This window comes from Aethalodelphis obliquidens, unplaced genomic scaffold, assembly GCF_003676395.1.
Source record: "Aethalodelphis obliquidens isolate GAN/ISIS:26980383/991018 unplaced genomic scaffold, ASM367639v1 scaffold29, whole genome shotgun sequence".
Classification (NCBI taxonomy): Eukaryota; Metazoa; Chordata; class Mammalia; order Artiodactyla; family Delphinidae; genus Aethalodelphis; species Aethalodelphis obliquidens.
The window spans coordinates 259,341-276,014 of record NW_020837973.1 but is presented as its reverse complement, the minus strand read 5'-3'; the positions used below and the strand labels follow the sequence as shown (position 1 = coordinate 276,014).

General features: G+C 64.7%; 1 protein-coding gene across 1 annotated transcript; it reads left to right on the top strand.

Moving 5' to 3' along the window:
* Positions 1 to 461: 461 nt before the first annotated feature.
* On the top strand, positions 462 to 15,345 carry SLC9A3 (solute carrier family 9 member A3). Its single transcript, XM_027125412.1, has 16 exons — positions 462 to 771; positions 2,654 to 2,814; positions 4,205 to 4,283; positions 4,920 to 5,097; positions 5,704 to 5,924; positions 6,763 to 6,965; positions 7,417 to 7,506; positions 7,605 to 7,675; positions 8,639 to 8,768; positions 9,921 to 10,036; positions 10,528 to 10,657; positions 10,894 to 11,070; positions 11,202 to 11,274; positions 11,776 to 11,889; positions 12,184 to 12,424; positions 12,962 to 15,345. Exons 1-16 carry the CDS (start codon positions 648 to 650, stop codon positions 12,963 to 12,965), a joined length of 2,112 nt encoding a protein of 703 aa, XP_026981213.1. The 5' UTR covers positions 462 to 647; the 3' UTR covers positions 12,966 to 15,345.
* Positions 15,346 to 16,674: the final 1,329 nt, after the last annotated feature.

Genomic DNA, 16,674 nt, shown 5'->3' with positions numbered 1-16,674 from the left:
CCTGGCCTTACAAGGCTCTCATCCTGGGCACTCTGACCCCAGGAGAGCCAGGTAGAGGGGACGGCCGGCATGGGGTTCCTCCACGGAAGATCAAAACACAGCTAGGCTTCAAGCAGGGTGAGGGTCCCGGTCACCAGGTACGGCACGAGGGATGATGTCGGAGGGGGTCAGTGGGGCCTGCACTCTGCCCACCAATCCGGGCCTCCGTCCCCAAGCCACCGTGCAGCCTCTCTGGCCTATCACAGGGGGCTCCCTGTGGAGGGGGGCCATTCTCTGAGCAGGAGGCAGGGGCACATCTGAGGAGGGTGTCCTTGGGGCCAGGGTGACTGGCAGGGCCTCCTCTGCGGCCACAGACCCGGACGTCGGGCCTTGTTTCCCGAGCTCATGTCTGTCCTGTGGTGCCAGGCAAGACCCCCCATTGCCCCCCCGTGGGGTCCCGGCCCCCCTGACCCCTCCCCTACCCCGCAGGCTTCCACGTGTCCCACAAGGTCACCAGCGTCGTCCCCGAGAGCGCACTGCTCATCGTGCTGGGCCTGGTGCTGGGCGGCATCGTCCTGGCGGCCGACCACATCGCCTCCTTCTCACTCACGCCCACGGTCTTCTTCTTCTACCTGCTGCCGCCCATCGTGCTGGACGCCGGCTACTTCATGCCCAACCGCCTCTTCTTCGGCAACCTGGGCACCATCCTGCTGTACGCCGTCATCGGCACCGTGTGGAACGCGGCCACCACTGGCCTGTCCCTCTACGGCGTCTTCCGCAGCGGCCTGATGGGTGAGTGGGCACCGCCCCCCGACCGGGGGGCTCATGGAGGGTCCTGGGGGGTCCTCAGGGCGGGCTCCAGGCAGCCTCGTTTAAGAAAGCCCAGGACGAAGAACACAGACCTTACGGGGGGCGGTGAGCTTAGGGGTCATCAAGAGATGTCACCGGTGGCCACGTGCCCCTCCTGGCTTGTAAGTCGTCAGTAGCCAGCCCACGCCCGGCCCCAGGCCGAAACACGTGTCCCACTTGGGAGTAAAGTCTGGTCCGACCAGGTCAGGCAGTGGGTGGCGCAGTGGGAACGAGCCAGCTGCTGTCCCGCCCCCTTGGCGGGGAGATGGGGTCCAGCCTCAGTCCCCCCATCTCCAAGAGGCCAGGGAAAGAGGAGGAGGCCCCTGTGGCAGAGGCTGGCATCCCAGTCCCACGATCGTGGAGCCCAGGTAAACCTGAACCTGAGCAGAAGGTTTGGGTGTCATTTCTACGCAAACCGGCGGGGAAGAGCCGCGCCAGCTTCTCCTCTGTCACCGTGGCGTCTGCGTCTCCTGCTCCCCCACCCCCGCTGGTGCTTCCTGCCGGCTGGTTACTAACCTCGGCCCTGGCATACCTCAGAGGTGCACCCCACCCACCTGGGAGCTGGCCATTATCCACCGGGGAAACCGGAGCAGGTGGGGCCTGGGCTCACCTGAGGCCTCGCGCAGATGTGCCCGATTGCACAGCCCTAAATGCAGCCCGTCCCGGCGTGGCTACGGCCGCCCCTATTCGCCTCCGGGCTCTGCAGTTTGAGCTCCTGGCATCGGGGACCACTGGAGGTGGGTGTCGGCACCCCGGGCGCCAGTCCACACTCAGCCTTGGCCTCAGACACTTCCACCAGCTGAACCAGACCCAGGGCCAGGCCCTCTGACTGAACGAAGGGCACCCCCGAGCCCCACGGTGGGGCTCACGACCTACCTTGAAGTCGCAGTGACAAGACTATTAAGAAACAGGGGCCGAAGGTCCCCCTTGGGGAGGAGTCACCTCGGGACTCTGTCCTCACCCCGTGGGGAGCGCGCGCTTCCGCGAGCCCTCGCTGCCGTCCGGCATCACCCCCAGGCCCGGCCGGGAAGCCCACGAAGGCTGGCGTGAGGCCGCACGCGCCCGGCCAGGCCTCCCAGGCGCCTGAGCTGCAGGGGCCGTGTGGGTGCGATTAGACTGCTTTCATCAGCTGTGCCTTAGGCAGTTGGGACAATCTAAGGCCATCGGGCCACCTCCAGCTCCCGGGCCCAAGGGTAGGTCTTGGGGTTTGGAACGGGCATTCCTGCTCCTCGAGGGCGCACAGCTGTCTGAGGCCTGTGCTCAGCCCTTGTGACACAGCTGGTCAAGGCCGGGTGTCAGCCAAGGTCATGGAGCAGAGCAGCGCCCAGGGGACACCCAGAGCCGGGGCCCTGCCGCCTGGAGAGCAGTGGTGGGTCTCTGCTGAGCGGCGGCCGGGCTCCAGGCTCGCAGGTGCGGCCCAAGGCCAGGGTGCGCCTCCGAGGAAGGGTCACCTGGGGGGCGTCTGGGCACAGCGGCCCAGCACCCAGAAGCTCTGGGCCATAGACAGGCCCTGCAGGTGGGCAAGGCCGTGGCAGAAATGAGGTACTGGAACACACAGCCTGGCGGCCCTGAGCCCACAGTGCGGTCCCGGGACCTTCCTGGCAGGGCTGGTGGGTGGTGGACTGACCCGCCAGGGAGGAGGGCAGGCTGCCCCCCGCACCGGGCTCTCCTGCCTGGGACGCTGCCCCCCCCCACCAGGGCTCTCCTGCCTGTGAGGCTGGCCCGCCCCCAGGGCTCTCCTGCCTGGGAGGCTGCCCCCCCAACCCCGGCTCTCCTGCCTGGGACGCTGCCCCCCGGCTCCCCCCAACGGCCCCTCGTCTTCCAGGAGACCTGAACATCGGGCTGCTGGACTTCCTCCTGTTCGGCAGTCTGATCGCCGCCGTGGACCCAGTGGCTGTCCTGGCCGTGTTTGAGGAGGTGCACGTCAATGAGGTGCTGTTCATCATCGTGTTCGGGGAGTCGCTGCTCAACGACGCCGTCACCGTGGTGAGCGCAAGCGGGAGGAAGGCACCTGCCTCTCGGGGCCTCTGCGCGCGCCCCGCCAGCGCCTCTGCCGCGCTGTCCTGCTCCAGGGCCTCCTAACTCAGAATGACCGGCGGCTTTAGTCAGATTGTCTGGTTCTTAGAGCCCACTTCACACCTTCGCAGTTAGCGACTTTGCTGCTGAAATCCCACGAGCACTGTTCCCAGCTTTGGGTCCCGGCTGGGGCCCCCATTCCTGATTGTGGAATTGGTGGACGATCACAGTCTCACGGGGACCACGGAGGGGAATCACCTGCGCTGCTGGGAGCCCGCGACCCTGGCGGCCGGCAGGGGCCCACGTCAGCTCCGTGCGGGGTGAACAGAGGTGCAGGAAACGGGAGGCGGCTGTGACTGGACGTCGGCGTCCTCCGCGACACTGGGCCGCGGGCTCCGGGGCAGTGAGGTCCCGGGCAGGGGCAGCGCAGAGCCGCCTGCCTTCCCCGCATCGGCCGGCGGAGCGTCTGAGCGCCAGCCCGCTGGCACCTGGCCCGCGGATTCGCAGACACAGCAGACGTGCGGTCTCCCCTTTGCTCTTAAAGCCCCATGCTTTCGTGTCTCGTAGAAGCGGGAACTTCTGCCCGAGCCAGGGAGCTCTTCACTTGACCCCTCTGTGAGGTTCATCTCCCCAGGACCCCCATTCCCGTAAAGAAGCGGGGCGGCTGTGGTCTGGTCCCGTGGCCTTCACGGCTGCGCCACGCCCCCCAGTCCCTGTGCGTCAGCACCGCGTGGGTTTCCTTCTGGGAGCACAGCTTTGCAACCCGCCCCTTGAGGGCCCTCTCCCCCGCTGGAGAGCACAGACTTGGGAGCACAGGGACAGGTTTCTTCCCTAGGGCCCTGCAGCCCACCCCGGGCTGCCCCTTGGGCCCCTGCCCCAGACGTGGAGCCCCCACATCATTTAGGAGCTCAGAGAGCACGGCAGCGCCCACTCCCGAGGCCTAGGATGAGGTGTTGGGTGTTCATCTCAACGTCTTGGCGGGATAAGGTTTAAATGTCAACAGGCAAAGATGCCCCGGGTGCCACCCCACAGTCAGGGCCCAACATCGCAACAAAGTCGCTGACGATGAAACTCTGGGTTTGTCCTGGGAAATGAAGTCGAGGATTGTCACCTTGGGCTGGCTTCGTGGTCGCCCTGCTTAGCCGACGGTGGGAAAGGCCAGGTTTTCTCTGAAGGTTCTCGCTCCTTCCAGGCTGCTCTCCTGCCCCCAGACCCCACACTGCTGCCGGGACGATTTCCTCCTGGAGGTTTTCGGTTTCCGTCCACACGGCTGCCACAGTCTTCTGACTCAGCTCAAGTTCCACAGGGCCTGGGGCCCGAGGCAGGGCTGATGGTGTCCCGTCTGCCTCTGTCCCCCCAGGTCCTGTACAACGTGTTCGAATCTTTCGTGACGCTGGGTGGTGACAAGGTGACTGGCGTGGACTGCGCGAAAGGAATAGGTGGGTGACTGGCGGGGCCATGCATCAGGGGAGAGCTGGGGCCGGTCTCTTCTCCAGAACATGGGCCCCTCAGGGCGGTGTCTGTGACGGCCTGGGACCCACAGCCCGGGGAGGAAACGGCGTTTCCACTTCCAAGTCTCGGCCACAGGTCCCTCCCTCCCCCACGTGTTTCACTGGCACGATTTGATCAGGCCCCAGGCACCCTGGCCGGCAAGGGTCATCGCCCCATCAGGCCCAACAGGAGGCCGTGGATCCCGTATCCTGGGGGTCCCGGGCATTTCTCTGGGCAGGGACAGTGACAGTGGGCTGTCCCTGCGGGCCCAGGACCCAGTCCTTGCTGCCAATGCTCTGCACAAGGGCTCCTGGTCGCAGTGCTGCTTCCACGGGGGGGCAGCCAGGCCTCCCTCGGGCGCAGGGCTGTCCCCTCCCCAGCTGTCCCTGTGGAGGTTGGAGCCGACGCCCAGCCTGTCTCTGTCCTCCGAGAGAATCAGCCTCTTGTTCGCTGAGCTGCCGGTGCCTCGGGGGGTCAGCGGGAGACCTCAACAAGGAGCGGTCCGGAGGCCGGCGGCCAGCTCGCCTACGCCGCGGCCACAAAGGGCCATTCAGGGGCCAGCGGCAGCGTCCTTGCCCTTGCAGTGTCCTTCTTCGTGGTGAGCCTGGGGGGCACGCTGGTGGGGGTCGTCTTCGCCTTCCTGCTCTCGCTGGTGACGCGCTTCACCAAGCACGTGCGCATCATCGAGCCCGGCTTCGTGTTCGTCCTCTCCTACCTGTCCTACCTCACGTCAGAGATGCTGTCCCTGTCGGCCATCCTGGCGTGAGTCCTCGCTTGCTGGTGGGCCACAGCCTCGGGGTCCCGGGCCCTGGGGGGCGGGGTGACCGCCCCCACGCGCCAGGCAGACCCGCCCAGGGGAGGAGTGGCCCATCCCCCGCCAGCTCTGCTTGGCCCACTTCCCCACGCTGAGTGGGAGCTCACTGTGGGCGCCAAGAATTTGATCTATTTCGTCCTTCCAGTAAGGAGTTGGTGTTTTCACAGAACTGTCAGGGGCTGCCTCACCTGCTCTGAGCAGAGAAAGGGCCCACACGCAGCCCCTCCCGGCGGCTCTGAGTCTCAGAGCTGGCCCACTTTGGGGTGGGGACAGAAAATGAGGCAGCCCACTCCCCCGCAGCGCAGGGCCCAGGCCTCCAGCGGCCGTAAGCAGCGTCGGGGCGCAGGGGCCCACACGCCCAGTGCAGGGCACCGAGTCCTTAGGAGGAGCCCTGTGCTCACGAAGAGGAGGGCTGACCTGTGGGGCGGACGTTTACCTGCGCCGCAGAGGCCCTGAGGTGCCGCCTGCCCGGAGACGGGCCCTTAGCCCCACGGGGGTCCGGTGGGAGCTGAGCCTCGGCCCGAGACCTCACGGTGGGCCGGCCCGTCCCGCAGCATCACCTTCTGCGGCATCTGCTGTCAGAAGTACGTGAAAGCCAACATCTCGGAGCAGTCCGCCACCACGGTGCGCTACGCCATGAAGATGCTGGCCAGCGGGGCCGAGACCATCATCTTCATGTTCCTGGGCATCTCGGCCGTGGACCCTCTCATCTGGAAGTGGAACACAGCTTTCGTGCTGCTCACACTGGTCTTCATCTCTGTGTACCGGGCCATTGGTGAGGGGGCGGGGGGCATGGGGGGCACTGGAGGGAAGATGGGGATGACGGGGGCATGGGGACCACGGGGATGGTGGCAGGATGAGGGGACACAGTCGGCCAATGGCAGGGATTGGTTGCAGGGAGTCTGTGGAGCCCCGGACATGCTTTTGCCCCCAGCCCCATGAGTGGCAGGTTCAAGAGACCCTGGGGAGCCTCAGGCTGGCCTGGCCACTGGCCCTCCTCAGTGAAGGGGCAGGCCTCCTCACAACCTTGTAGCCTCACAACAGAAATAGGACAACCTAGAGGTCAGAGTGGAAGGTTCCAGCACCCCACGTGGCTTCCCACTGACTCACTCTGGTATGGCCACTCGGGGACAGCATCAGTCACCATGGCACGTGAGAGGCAGGACCCTTGCTGCCCGCACCCAGCTCAGGTCCCTGGTCCCTGGTGTGCAGCGCTGACCCAGGGCCAGGGAGGGGAGGAGACAAGAGGCGGTCCAGGTGGCCCCCACGCGCTCTGCCCACAGTCACTGAACTGCGGGCTCCAGGGAGCAGATGCTCTGCGGGCAGGTGGCATCTGGTCCTGGAGCTGCTGGGCAGTTCCACCCGTGGTCACAGTGAGGCCTGAGAACTTCCAGAGCTGCTGGGAGCAGAGCTGCGGGGTGTGCGGAGGTTGGCTGGTGGCCCAGAGGGCAGGGGCCTGGGTCCAAAGTGGACAAAGGGACTCGCGGGGAGGGGGATGCAGGGTGGAGTTTCCTGGTCCCACGTGCAGAATGCGGCTGCAAGGAGGGCCTCGGCAGGGATGGAAGGGCTGCGTCCCCCTCCCAGAAGTGCTGAGCGCACGCTGGACCCTGCAGGTGTCGTCCTGCAGACCTGGGTTCTGAACCGGTACCGGATGGTGCAGCTGGAGATCATAGACCAGGTGGTCATGTCCTACGGCGGCCTCCGCGGGGCCGTGGCTTATGCCCTGGTGGTCCTTCTGGACGAGAACAAGGTCAAGGAGAAGAACCTGTTCGTCAGCACCACCATCATCGTCATCTTTTTCACTGTCATCTTCCAGGTACTGTGCCCTCCCCTCCCATAGTGGGCGGGACCCACTCTCACAGGCTCTAGGCCCAGCTGGGTTTGATAATTTTAGTAACTAGGAGAAGTTTTGTAGGTTTCCACGTGGCCCCACTGGGGATGCAGCGCAACTTGCCCTAAAAACGTCCTTCCTCGGTCCTTGCTGGTTAACGAAACCCCAGTTAGTATTTCATTGACCAGACATGCCCGGGAAGGGCCCCACTTCGCCTTGCTTTTGGCTAATCTAAGGAGCCGGCCAGGGGCCTCCGAGGGCGTCCGGTGACCCGCAGGTGGCAGGGGCTCCTTCCCGCCGGGAGGTGGGCACGGACCACCTGGAGCCTGGCTAAGGGGCGGCTCCTTCCTGCCCATGCGGGTGTGGGTGGGTGCTGCCTTGGTGGGCCACAGTGGGGCCTGCCCCAGCCTCAGGGTCCGGGTGCCCTGTCTTCTAGGGCCTGACCATCAAGCCCCTGGTGCAGTGGCTGAAGGTGAAGAGAAGTGAACAGCGAGACCCCAAGCTCAACGAGAAGCTGCATGGCCGGGTAGGGGGAGCGGGGAGAGGAGAGGAGAGGAGGGAGGGGGAGGGGGGAGGGAGGGGTCTGTCCAGGTGATGCTGACCCACTTGCCTTTCCTCCCAAAGGCTTTTGACCACATCCTCTCAGCCATCGAGGACATATCAGGGCAAATTGGACACAATTATCTCAGAGATAAGTAAGTGGCTGGAGTGGCCCCGACCCAACTGCAACAGGAAAATTCAGAGGCACGTTTGTCTAGGCTGTTAACTGATGACTCGGGACCCCCAGGCTATAGAAGGAATCTCTGGCATCACCACAACCCTAACCCCACAAAGCCCTAGTGACCTAAGAATACTGCCCTCAAAGGCGCCAGAAGCCACTTGCCCACTTGTCTGGGTCCCCCCCTCCCCCTCCTGCCCCTTCGGCCGCTGGAGCTCCCTCCTCCCCCAAAGCCCACTGCTCCTCCTAGAATCCCTCTCCTTCTTTTCCTGGGAACCCCCTTCCCTCCTTTAGATCCCCTCCTCCCCCTGGGCACCCCTGTCCCCCCATGTCCACTGTGCCCATTCAAGTCTGGCCCAGCCACCTCCTTTTCTGACCCAAATAACCCAAATATTCTATTTGTGTTGGAGTTAAAGCCTCCTTCTGGGCAGGCTAGTTCTCTAAGTGTGAGAGCTCAGGGGGCTTCTCCCAGCCTACCACTGGTGCAGGTAAAATGCACCCCGGGCACTGTAGCCAGAGCCCCGGCCCCGCCCCTGCCGGCCCACCCCGCCCTCCACCCATCTTCCTGGAGGGTTAGGCAGTCACGGGAAAACTGCTTGCAACGTGGCATTAGAGGAGAAGGTGTAATCCCACTTTTACGCACAGCACGCTAATGACCACGCTGCCGTGACAGGAAGGCAGGAGCGACGCACACAGCGGGGAGGCAGGGGTCAGGTGGCAGCACGGAGGCGTTTGCGTCCTTTCTTTCAAAGCTCGCCTGTGTGGTTGTCACAGGAAATGAAAATCAAGGTGTCCCGCCCCAGCAGCCAAACACGGTCCATCCCGAGTCCGGATGGTGGGAGGGGGCCCCTGCTCCCCACAAACGCCACCAGCGCCCCTCTGTCCTGGGGCCTCACCCAGGCCCTGCCGAGCGCTGACAGCTATTGGTTTGGCCCCCCAGGTGGTCCAATTTTGATAGGAAGTTCCTCAGCAAAATCCTTATGAGAAGGTCAGCCCAGAAATCACGAGACCGGATCCTGAATGTTTTCCACGAGCTCAACCTGAAGGACGCCATCAGCTACGTGGCTGAGGTACCAGACGTCTCATCTGCTCGTTTTGTTGCAGTCGGGGTTGAAGCAAGACAGACACACGTGTGGACAGCTGCTGGGGTCCTGCACCCCGAGGTCCCGGGGTGGGGCTGGGGCAGCTGGCGGGCGACGCACGGCCTTCTCGAGGCCTTAGCCGCGAGCTCACCTGAGCTCCCAGGTCCTCAGGCACTCCCGAGGATGGCTCATGTCACAGCCCCCAGTCTGTGGCACTGGTGGGTCTGAGATCGCAAACCCCAATGTGCACAAGCTCCAGGCTCCAGCAGGGGCGAGGCCAGGGGATGGAAGCTACTGGAAGGACTGTCGTCTGCACCTCCGACCCTGGCTGAGAACGTGCAGCGCACGGATCCCGCCCTGTGGCTGCGACGCCTCCGAGGCCTCGCAGCCTGAACGGGGCTGGGAAGGTGGGAGGTGTTCTCCTGGGGGTGTCCCCCTCTGCTGGCCGCACCCTCTCTCCCGGGGACCCTCCGCTGCCCCCAGTCCCCAGGAGGTAACACAGGCTCCCAGCAGGGCGCCAGCCTCCCCTCCACCCGCTGCTGCAACGTCAGTGCCTGTGACCCAGGCCTGTGGGCGCCTCCCTGCTCAGACCAGACGGGGTGGCATGTCCCCCCGGGCTGTGCCTGTGAGCGGCGGCCTCTGGCAGGCCCGCCCGCAGCATCCGCTCTGCCGTGGCCCCCGCCCGGCCACCCTTCCCGGCTCCACCCCCCTCTCCTAGAGCACCCCAGCACACGGCGCCGCACCCCGCTCGGCAGTGTGACTACTGTTGCCCCAGGGCTCTGCTCCGTGTGGTTTTAATCTGATTCTGGAGGCCTGGGGATTCCCTTCTGGGGTAAACGAGGGCAGCTGGTCTGGAGCCCCCAGTGGGGACAGGGCCACCTTCCCAATCCCGGGGGGATTCGTAGTGTCTTCCCGACACTCCCCGAGGTGCACCAAGGCGCCGTGTCCTTCGCACGATCGTCTGCGAGCCGTCCAGCTCCAGCACGGTCCCCACCATGGCTTCCAGGGCCTCGGCTCTCCCGTGGCTGCAAGGTGCCTGGGGGCCAGCGCACAGCACCTCGCGGCAGCTGGGGCCCTCTGGCCGCACCCGGCTCTCTGCAGCCAGGCCGTGGGTGCTGATGAGGCCGCCACCTCCTGCAGGGAGAGCGCCGCGGGTCCCTGGCCTTCATCCGCTCCCCCAGCACGGACAACATGGTCAACGTGGACTTCAGCACCCCACGCCCCTCGACCGTGGAGGCCTCCATCTCCTACCTGCTGTACGTGCCCCAGGGCTGCCACGGGCCAGGCTCTCCCCGGGCCCCCCGACCAAGCCGCAGGCACCAGCAGTGGGCACGCTGGGGCTCCTGGCATGGAGCGGAGGGAGCGTGGGAAGGGGGCCAGGGCCCCCGCACCAGATTCCCCCGTAGTGTCAGTCGGTGCTGGTGGTGGCACTGATGCAGAGGCAGCACGGCAGGGCCGGGCGGCAGATTTAAGGCCGGAGGCCTCACTGGGAGTGCCCCCTCCCCCGCCACGAAAGACAGGGCCACCGGTCCTGGATTTCAGGCCTCCGGCCTCTGCTCCGCCGGGGTGCTTGACTGGGGCTTGCGGCCAGCTCAGGGCTATTCTGGACATCACCCGCCGGCAGCCATGTGCCGGAGAGAAGGTCGGGGCTTTGGAGGGGCGGGTGCACTGCTAGGAGGCCGAGAAGCCCTTGGGGGGACGGCCCCCAGGGTGCGTCGCAGCGTGCGCTCACCGAGGCCCCGCACAGGAGGGAGAACGCCAGCGCGGTGCGCCTGGACATGCAGTCCCTGGAGCAGAGGCGACAGAGCATCCGCGACACGGAGGACATGACCACTCACCACACGCTGCAGCAGTACCTGTACAAGCCCCGGCAGGAGGTGGGCATGCCCGGACCCCTCCCGCCAGAGCCTAGGGGCGGGGCAGCATTCTCCCTGCACCCCCCACCCCCACCCCGCCCCAGACAAGGCGGGTCCTTGCTTGGTGCAAGACGGCTCCAGCAGGCCGGGAGGGGGCAGGGGAGGGTCGGGGCTCAGTCCCCGGGCTCACGTCCGGGGGCAGCCCTGGCCCTGCGGACACCACCAGCTGTGACTGTCCGGCCCCCCTTTTCCCCCAGTACAAACATCTCTACAGTCGACACGAGCTAACTGTGGACGAGGACGAGACGCAGGACAAGGAGATCTTCCGCCGGACCATGCGGAGACGCCTGGAGTCCTTCAAGTCGGCCAAGCTGGGCGTCAGCCCGCACAAGAAGGCCTCGAAGCTGCTCAAGAGGGAGCGCGTCCAGAAGCGGGTGAGGGCGCCATGCTTGGGCTAGCCTCACCGAGGGGGGTGCCCCGGCGGCAGGGCCGGGGGTCTCCCGGGGGGTGGACAGGCGGATCGGGCACGACCCAGAGCTGTGAGCAGTTTCCTTCTGTTTCTCAGAGAAACAGCAGCATTCCCAACGGGAAACTGCCGATGGTGAGCCCCCTGCACGATCTCACCATCAAGGAGAAAGGTACGGCTGGGCCGCGGCAGCAACGCTGTCAGCGGGGACTCAGGAACGCGCGAGGGGCAGGCGGGTGCAGAGCGCTGTCCTTCCAGGGAGACCCTTCCCCTCGGCACGCAGGACCCTCCTGCACAGGCTGCTGCCCTGCTCTTCCCGCTGCAGCCGCTCTGGTGCGCAGTGCCATGGAGCTGGGCTCCGCATCCCCTTCCCCTGTGGCCACGTGGTCCCAGCCCCTCCCTTCCAGCTCGCCCCCGTCCTCAGAAAGGCCAAGTGTGGCTGGGGGGGGGGGCCAGCGGGAACCCCCGGTGTGGTTCTCTATGCCCAGCCCCGTGCTGGTGCGACCCTGAGGGCACCGCCGTCCGTGAGCTGCCCAGAGGCTGCTGGGTGAGGTGGAGGCAACGACAGCACTCGGGCTCGGCAGGCCGGTCCGGAGCGCCGGTCAAGAGCGCGGGACGAGGTCATCTGCGCCTCCTGCCTGTTCCCCTCATGCTGCCCCTTCCCTGCCACCAGATTTGGAACTTTCAGACCCTGAGGAAGCCCCCAGCTATGATGCCGAGGAGGTGAGCAGGGGGATCGAGTTCCTGGCGAACATCACGCAGGACGCAGCGACAGACTCCCCCTCAGGTGAGGGGACGGCCCTCTGCCACCCCAGAAACGATCACTGGTGGGAGGGCCGGGCAGTGGAGCGCTGGGTCCATGTGGCCGCACGGTTGTGGGCAGCAGGCCGAGGCCTCTGCTCTGAAATAAGGGAGAGCGAGAGCCGGTGGCCCCCAAAGGCCCGTGACCCTGACCTTCCAGGTGACCTTCCAGGTTGTGGCTGCCCGCCGGAAGAGCTGGTGTCTGACGCCAGGGCAGCTCCCTCCCTCTCTGCCCTTGGGTGTGCCTGGGGAGCTGATGAGCCGCTGCCCTTTCTCCTAGGAATTGACAACCCCGTGTTCTCCCCGGACGAGGACCCCGGCATCCTCTCTGCGGTGCCACCCTGGCTGTCTCCTGGGGAGACGGTGGTGCCCTCCCAGAGGGCCCGCGTGCAGATCCCCCACTCTCCCAGCAACTTCCACCGCCTGGCACCCTTCCGCCTCAGCGGCAAGTCCGTGGACTCCTTCCTGCTGGCCGACGGCCCCGAGGAGCAGCCCCACGCCCCGCCCAACTCCACACCCATGTAACTGGTCCCTCTAACCCCGCCTCTCTCCTCTGCTCCTCTCGCAGCGCCCGCCTCCTCCCGCCTGGACCTGAGCTTCTGCACACTCTCTCCAGCAGCTGCCTGCCTCCTTCTAAGCCTGTTCTCACAAGCCTCTTGTTCCAGCGCACGTTTCTTAAAAGACCCATCTGACTTCCTGCTTCTCCAACCGAGCGGGGTGGGGGATCACTGCTGTCGAAGGACGTGACTGTTTTAGGCTGTCGGTTAGGAGAACGTGAGCTCAGAGCGGGCGGGGCACAGGGAAGGGGAAGGTGCTTTTCTCCCTGAAGGCCCGCGGCCCTGGAGAGCCCACTGCCTGACAGAAGTGAGTCCAGGAGAGACCCTCACACCGAGGGCAGTGCAGGGGGGCTCCCCGAGGGCCGGCGCCTCTGGGGCAGTCTTCTTCCCGCGGCTTCGCCTCCGGGCCTCGCACCCTCCTCGGGCCTGGGGTGTGGTCCCCGGTCCCGCCTGGGCTGGGGGCGCCGCGCTGCCGCGCGCTCACGCCGGCTTCTCCCGCAGGTGACACCGGCTCCGACGCGCCGCTGACCGGACGCTCGTCCCCGCGCGAGACCCAGCCCGCCGCCGAAAAGACCCCGCGCGTGCGCGCCTCGAGCCCGGCCCCGCCCAGCCCCGCGAACGCCCCGCCCACTGCGCCGCCCGACCCCGATACGGGAGCCGGGCCTGCTCCGGGGACGGGGCCAGAGCGCCGCGGGCTACCTGGCGCGCACGCGCGGTCGGCGGCGGCGCGCCGCGTGCATAGCCGGCGCTCTTTCCAGCGGCCCCGCGCGCGCCGCCGCCCCGCGTTGCTCAAGCTGTCTTCGCTGCAGCCGTCGTGCTACGCGCCGCCGCACGCGCTGGAGCAGGAGGAAACGCCGCTGTGATGGCCACCCACCAGGGGTCTGCACGCACGACCTCGCCCCCGGGGTGTGCCCCACGGCCGCGCCCCCCTGGGGTCTCCGCCCCCCCCCCACGGCCGCGCCCCCATGGGGTCTCCACCCCCCCCATGGCCGTGCCCCTCGGGGGGTCTCCGCCCTCATCACGGCGGCTTTCCCGGGATCTGCACCCATTACCTCGCCCCAGGCGATAACCTCGACCCTCACGACTTCGCCTTCCAGGGGTCTCTACCCCGCCATAGCCGCCCATCCGGGGATCTGCTCCCATGGCCGTGTCGCCTGGGGTCGTGCCCTCCATGGCCTCACTCCCAAGGGGTCTTCCGGTCGCCTGGAGTAGCCCTGGACACTCACCCATCCACTTGGGTGCTGGGGTGGACAGGAGCTGGACTCCCCGGGGACCAGATGTGCAGCAAGGCCTGAACCTCGGCATTGCATAGGGTTCCTGCAGAGAGGCCGCTGCGGGCCAGGAAGTGGGCCGTGAGCCTCCTCCACCTTCTGGGAGGCCTGGGCAGGTGCCCTTGCCGGGAGACTCCATTGTGGGCCCTCTGTCCCGTCCTGGATTTGAACTGAGCCGGCACTTGTGTGTTACTGTTTCCACAGTCACCCCTGACTCAGGGACAGTCTGTGCTTGAGTTCTTGCTACCGGTGTCCATTCTCATCACTGCTGGGGAAACTGAGACCCAAACCAGATGAGATTTGCCCACTGTGATACCCACCCAGGACTCCAGGCCAGGCTGGCCTCTCCCAAAGCCCCCAGGCTTCTCACCTTGGGGCAGCCCTGACTCCAGGGTGGGATGCGGGATATCTTCGTGTCCACTCACCAGGTCTTTGAACCACCTGTCACCTTAGGGACTGTAGGTACAACCGCAGAAACGTTCTCCCTTTGCTCATCCTTTTTGTGCTGAGATTCCCAGAGCCCAGCCCTCGCCCCGCAGACACCCCAGTCTCAGTATGGTGGCTTCTGGGTCTGTAGGCTGATGTGCAGATCTGCTCACCACGTGAGCCGCTCGCTCAGCCGTCACCAGGAGTGACACACGGTTTGCAGTACTTGTCCCCACACTCGCAGCCATTTTGACCCACTCTGTGAGCACAAAAGCCAGCCATTTGTCTGACGCGCAGACCAAGGCACATGCTCCGTCCACTCGCTGCAGGAGTGGTTCACCCAGAGCAGGCTGGCCGGTCCAGACTCCACAGCCCAGCCAGCCCGGCATCTCCAGCTGCCTTAACAACTCCCCTGGACCGCTGGACCCAGATCTGATTCCCGGCTGCAGGGCCAGAGGCTGAGCCGGGAAGAGCAGCTCTGGACGGCCACTCGACACGGTAGACAGTAAGCCTGCAGGTGGCCAACCTCTCCTGGGCTGGCTCCGCAGCCGGTGTTTTCTGGGATTGGGAGGCAGGCCCTCTGTGACTGGCACAAGCTGAGTGCAGCATCGTGGAGTGAAGGTTCCAGGCCGGACATTTCAACCTGAAAGACTGTGTTTGGTCTGTGACACGGTGTTATAAACCCTAGTACTGCGGATACATTTCATAAATGAGAATCCTAGCTGTTCTTGTCATTGTAAAACAGAATGTAAACAGTCTTATGAATGTATTTCCTTAGGAAAACTTGTAAAATTTTTTATTAGGAAAGAATTCTTATTTATTTAATACCGAACTTCGGCCTACTTTGTGGTAGACCAGAAAGTACACAAATTTAGGAGTCACTCTCACCTCTGTAGTTACAGTGCTCGCATACTGTGTACTATTATCGATCTCTATTGTTAAAGGAGATTTAATGGAGAAATTGCACTGAAACTGGAATTGGAATGCATTTTAAGCTATGAGTGGTGAAGACTGTGAATGCTAGTTTTGTGAATGTAGTCTAGTCAAGCAAGCTTTGTGTGACCCGAATCACAATCCACGTGCCTTATCGAAGTCCTGCCCCACGTGCTGTCGGCAGCGTCTGGGCAGCGCCCACCACAGACCCTACGACACCTGCTTGATCAAGTCCATTAAAAATGTTTCAAGGCGTTTGGGAGAAAACTTTGTTCACAAGTGAGAGTTCATATCAAGGAGGCTTTAAGAAGCTGTCTTCGGCAGGCAGACTGTATTCTGGCCCTGAAATTAACGCGTACGCGCCTGTGCGTGCGTGCGTACGTGTGTGCCCGCATGCGCGTTAGGCTCAGGGGTAGTGCACAGGCTGTGGCACGGCCTGGGCCCTGGGAGCCAGTCCCTCCTCAGCAGAGCCTGGACATGCACCACTCTCTGGCTTCTGCGGCAGGGGCAGCCCACCCGGCCAGAGTGGGAGGACCAAGCACCTGTCCCAGGCGTGGGCCTGGGGCTGGAAAGAGGTGGGTGGGGACAGCGGGGTCCAGAGCCTGGGGGGCAAGGAGGCAGCTCTGCAGGCTTGAGAGGAGGCTGGTGGGGGAGGCAGCCAAGTGGGCAGACCCCGTCCCCCAGGTGGAGCCGCCCGGGGCTGTGGGTCATCTCCTGCAGGTCATCCTTGGGGCCTCCCTGCCAGAGACAGCCTTTGATTTTAATAGTTAGAATTTTTAATTTTACTATAAAAAGAAAACAGCAAGTCCAAGTGGAGTCCACAGACACTGTTTCCAAGAGGAGCCTACCCAGTAAATTTACAGCCCTTTCCATGTTGGTGGAAAGCACAGACTCCAGCAAGGAGGGGGCTCTTTCCTGCGGCTCCCCTCGCTCCCTGGGATAAGAAAGTATCACAAAGCAGGTGGCTTCAAACACCACTTACTGCAGGGAATCGGCATCAGGTGAGGGCAGGGCCGCGCCACCTCGGGCCGCTTCAGCCTCTGGTGCTCCTAGGCGGGTAGCAGCTTCACGACAACCCCGTCTCCACGTGGCGTCGCCTCATCGGGACAGCCACGTCTGCTTAGGGGCCCCACCTCCACTCTTCCCACGTTGGCTGCCCACGTTGGCTGCCCACGCAGCTGGAAGCCCCGTGTTGTCCCCCAGCCCCAACTGACTTCCTCGGGAAAGGAAGAAACCCCTGCTTCCGGGCTCCGTCGTGGGGTGTCCTTGTTATGGCAGCGTGGACTGTACGTGGGCAGGTGCAGGGGGACAGCACGCCAGGCAGTGCGACAGACACACAGGGTCAGGCGCCCCTCCCCCCTGCTTTTTGGAAACCCGCTGAGTAAAACTGAGAGTTGGAAACTTCCCGACTTGAAAGACGCTTTTCGACTGAATGGCAGTGTATAGGGAGAACCGCCCCAAGACTCGGTGAGTCTGCCACGGCCTGACAAGGTGAAGCTGCCTTCCGGCGTGGGCCGCAGGCTGTCCGTCCTGGTGCACCCACTTCCCCCGCCAGGCACGTGGCAGCGTGATCAAGAGGCAGGC

Excerpts from the sequence above, each read along its gene's own strand:
- SLC9A3 (XM_027125412.1), top strand. The coding sequence starts at position 648 with ATGCCCAACCGCCTCTTCTTCGGCAACCTGGGCACCATCCTGCTGTAC. Across the intron at positions 2,815-4,204 it reads TCAACGACGCCGTCACCGTG|GTCCTGTACAACGTGTTCGA; the intron begins GTGAGCGCAAGC and ends CTGTCCCCCCAG. Across the intron at positions 8,769-9,920 it reads CCATCAGCTACGTGGCTGAG|GGAGAGCGCCGCGGGTCCCT; the intron begins GTACCAGACGTC and ends CACCTCCTGCAG.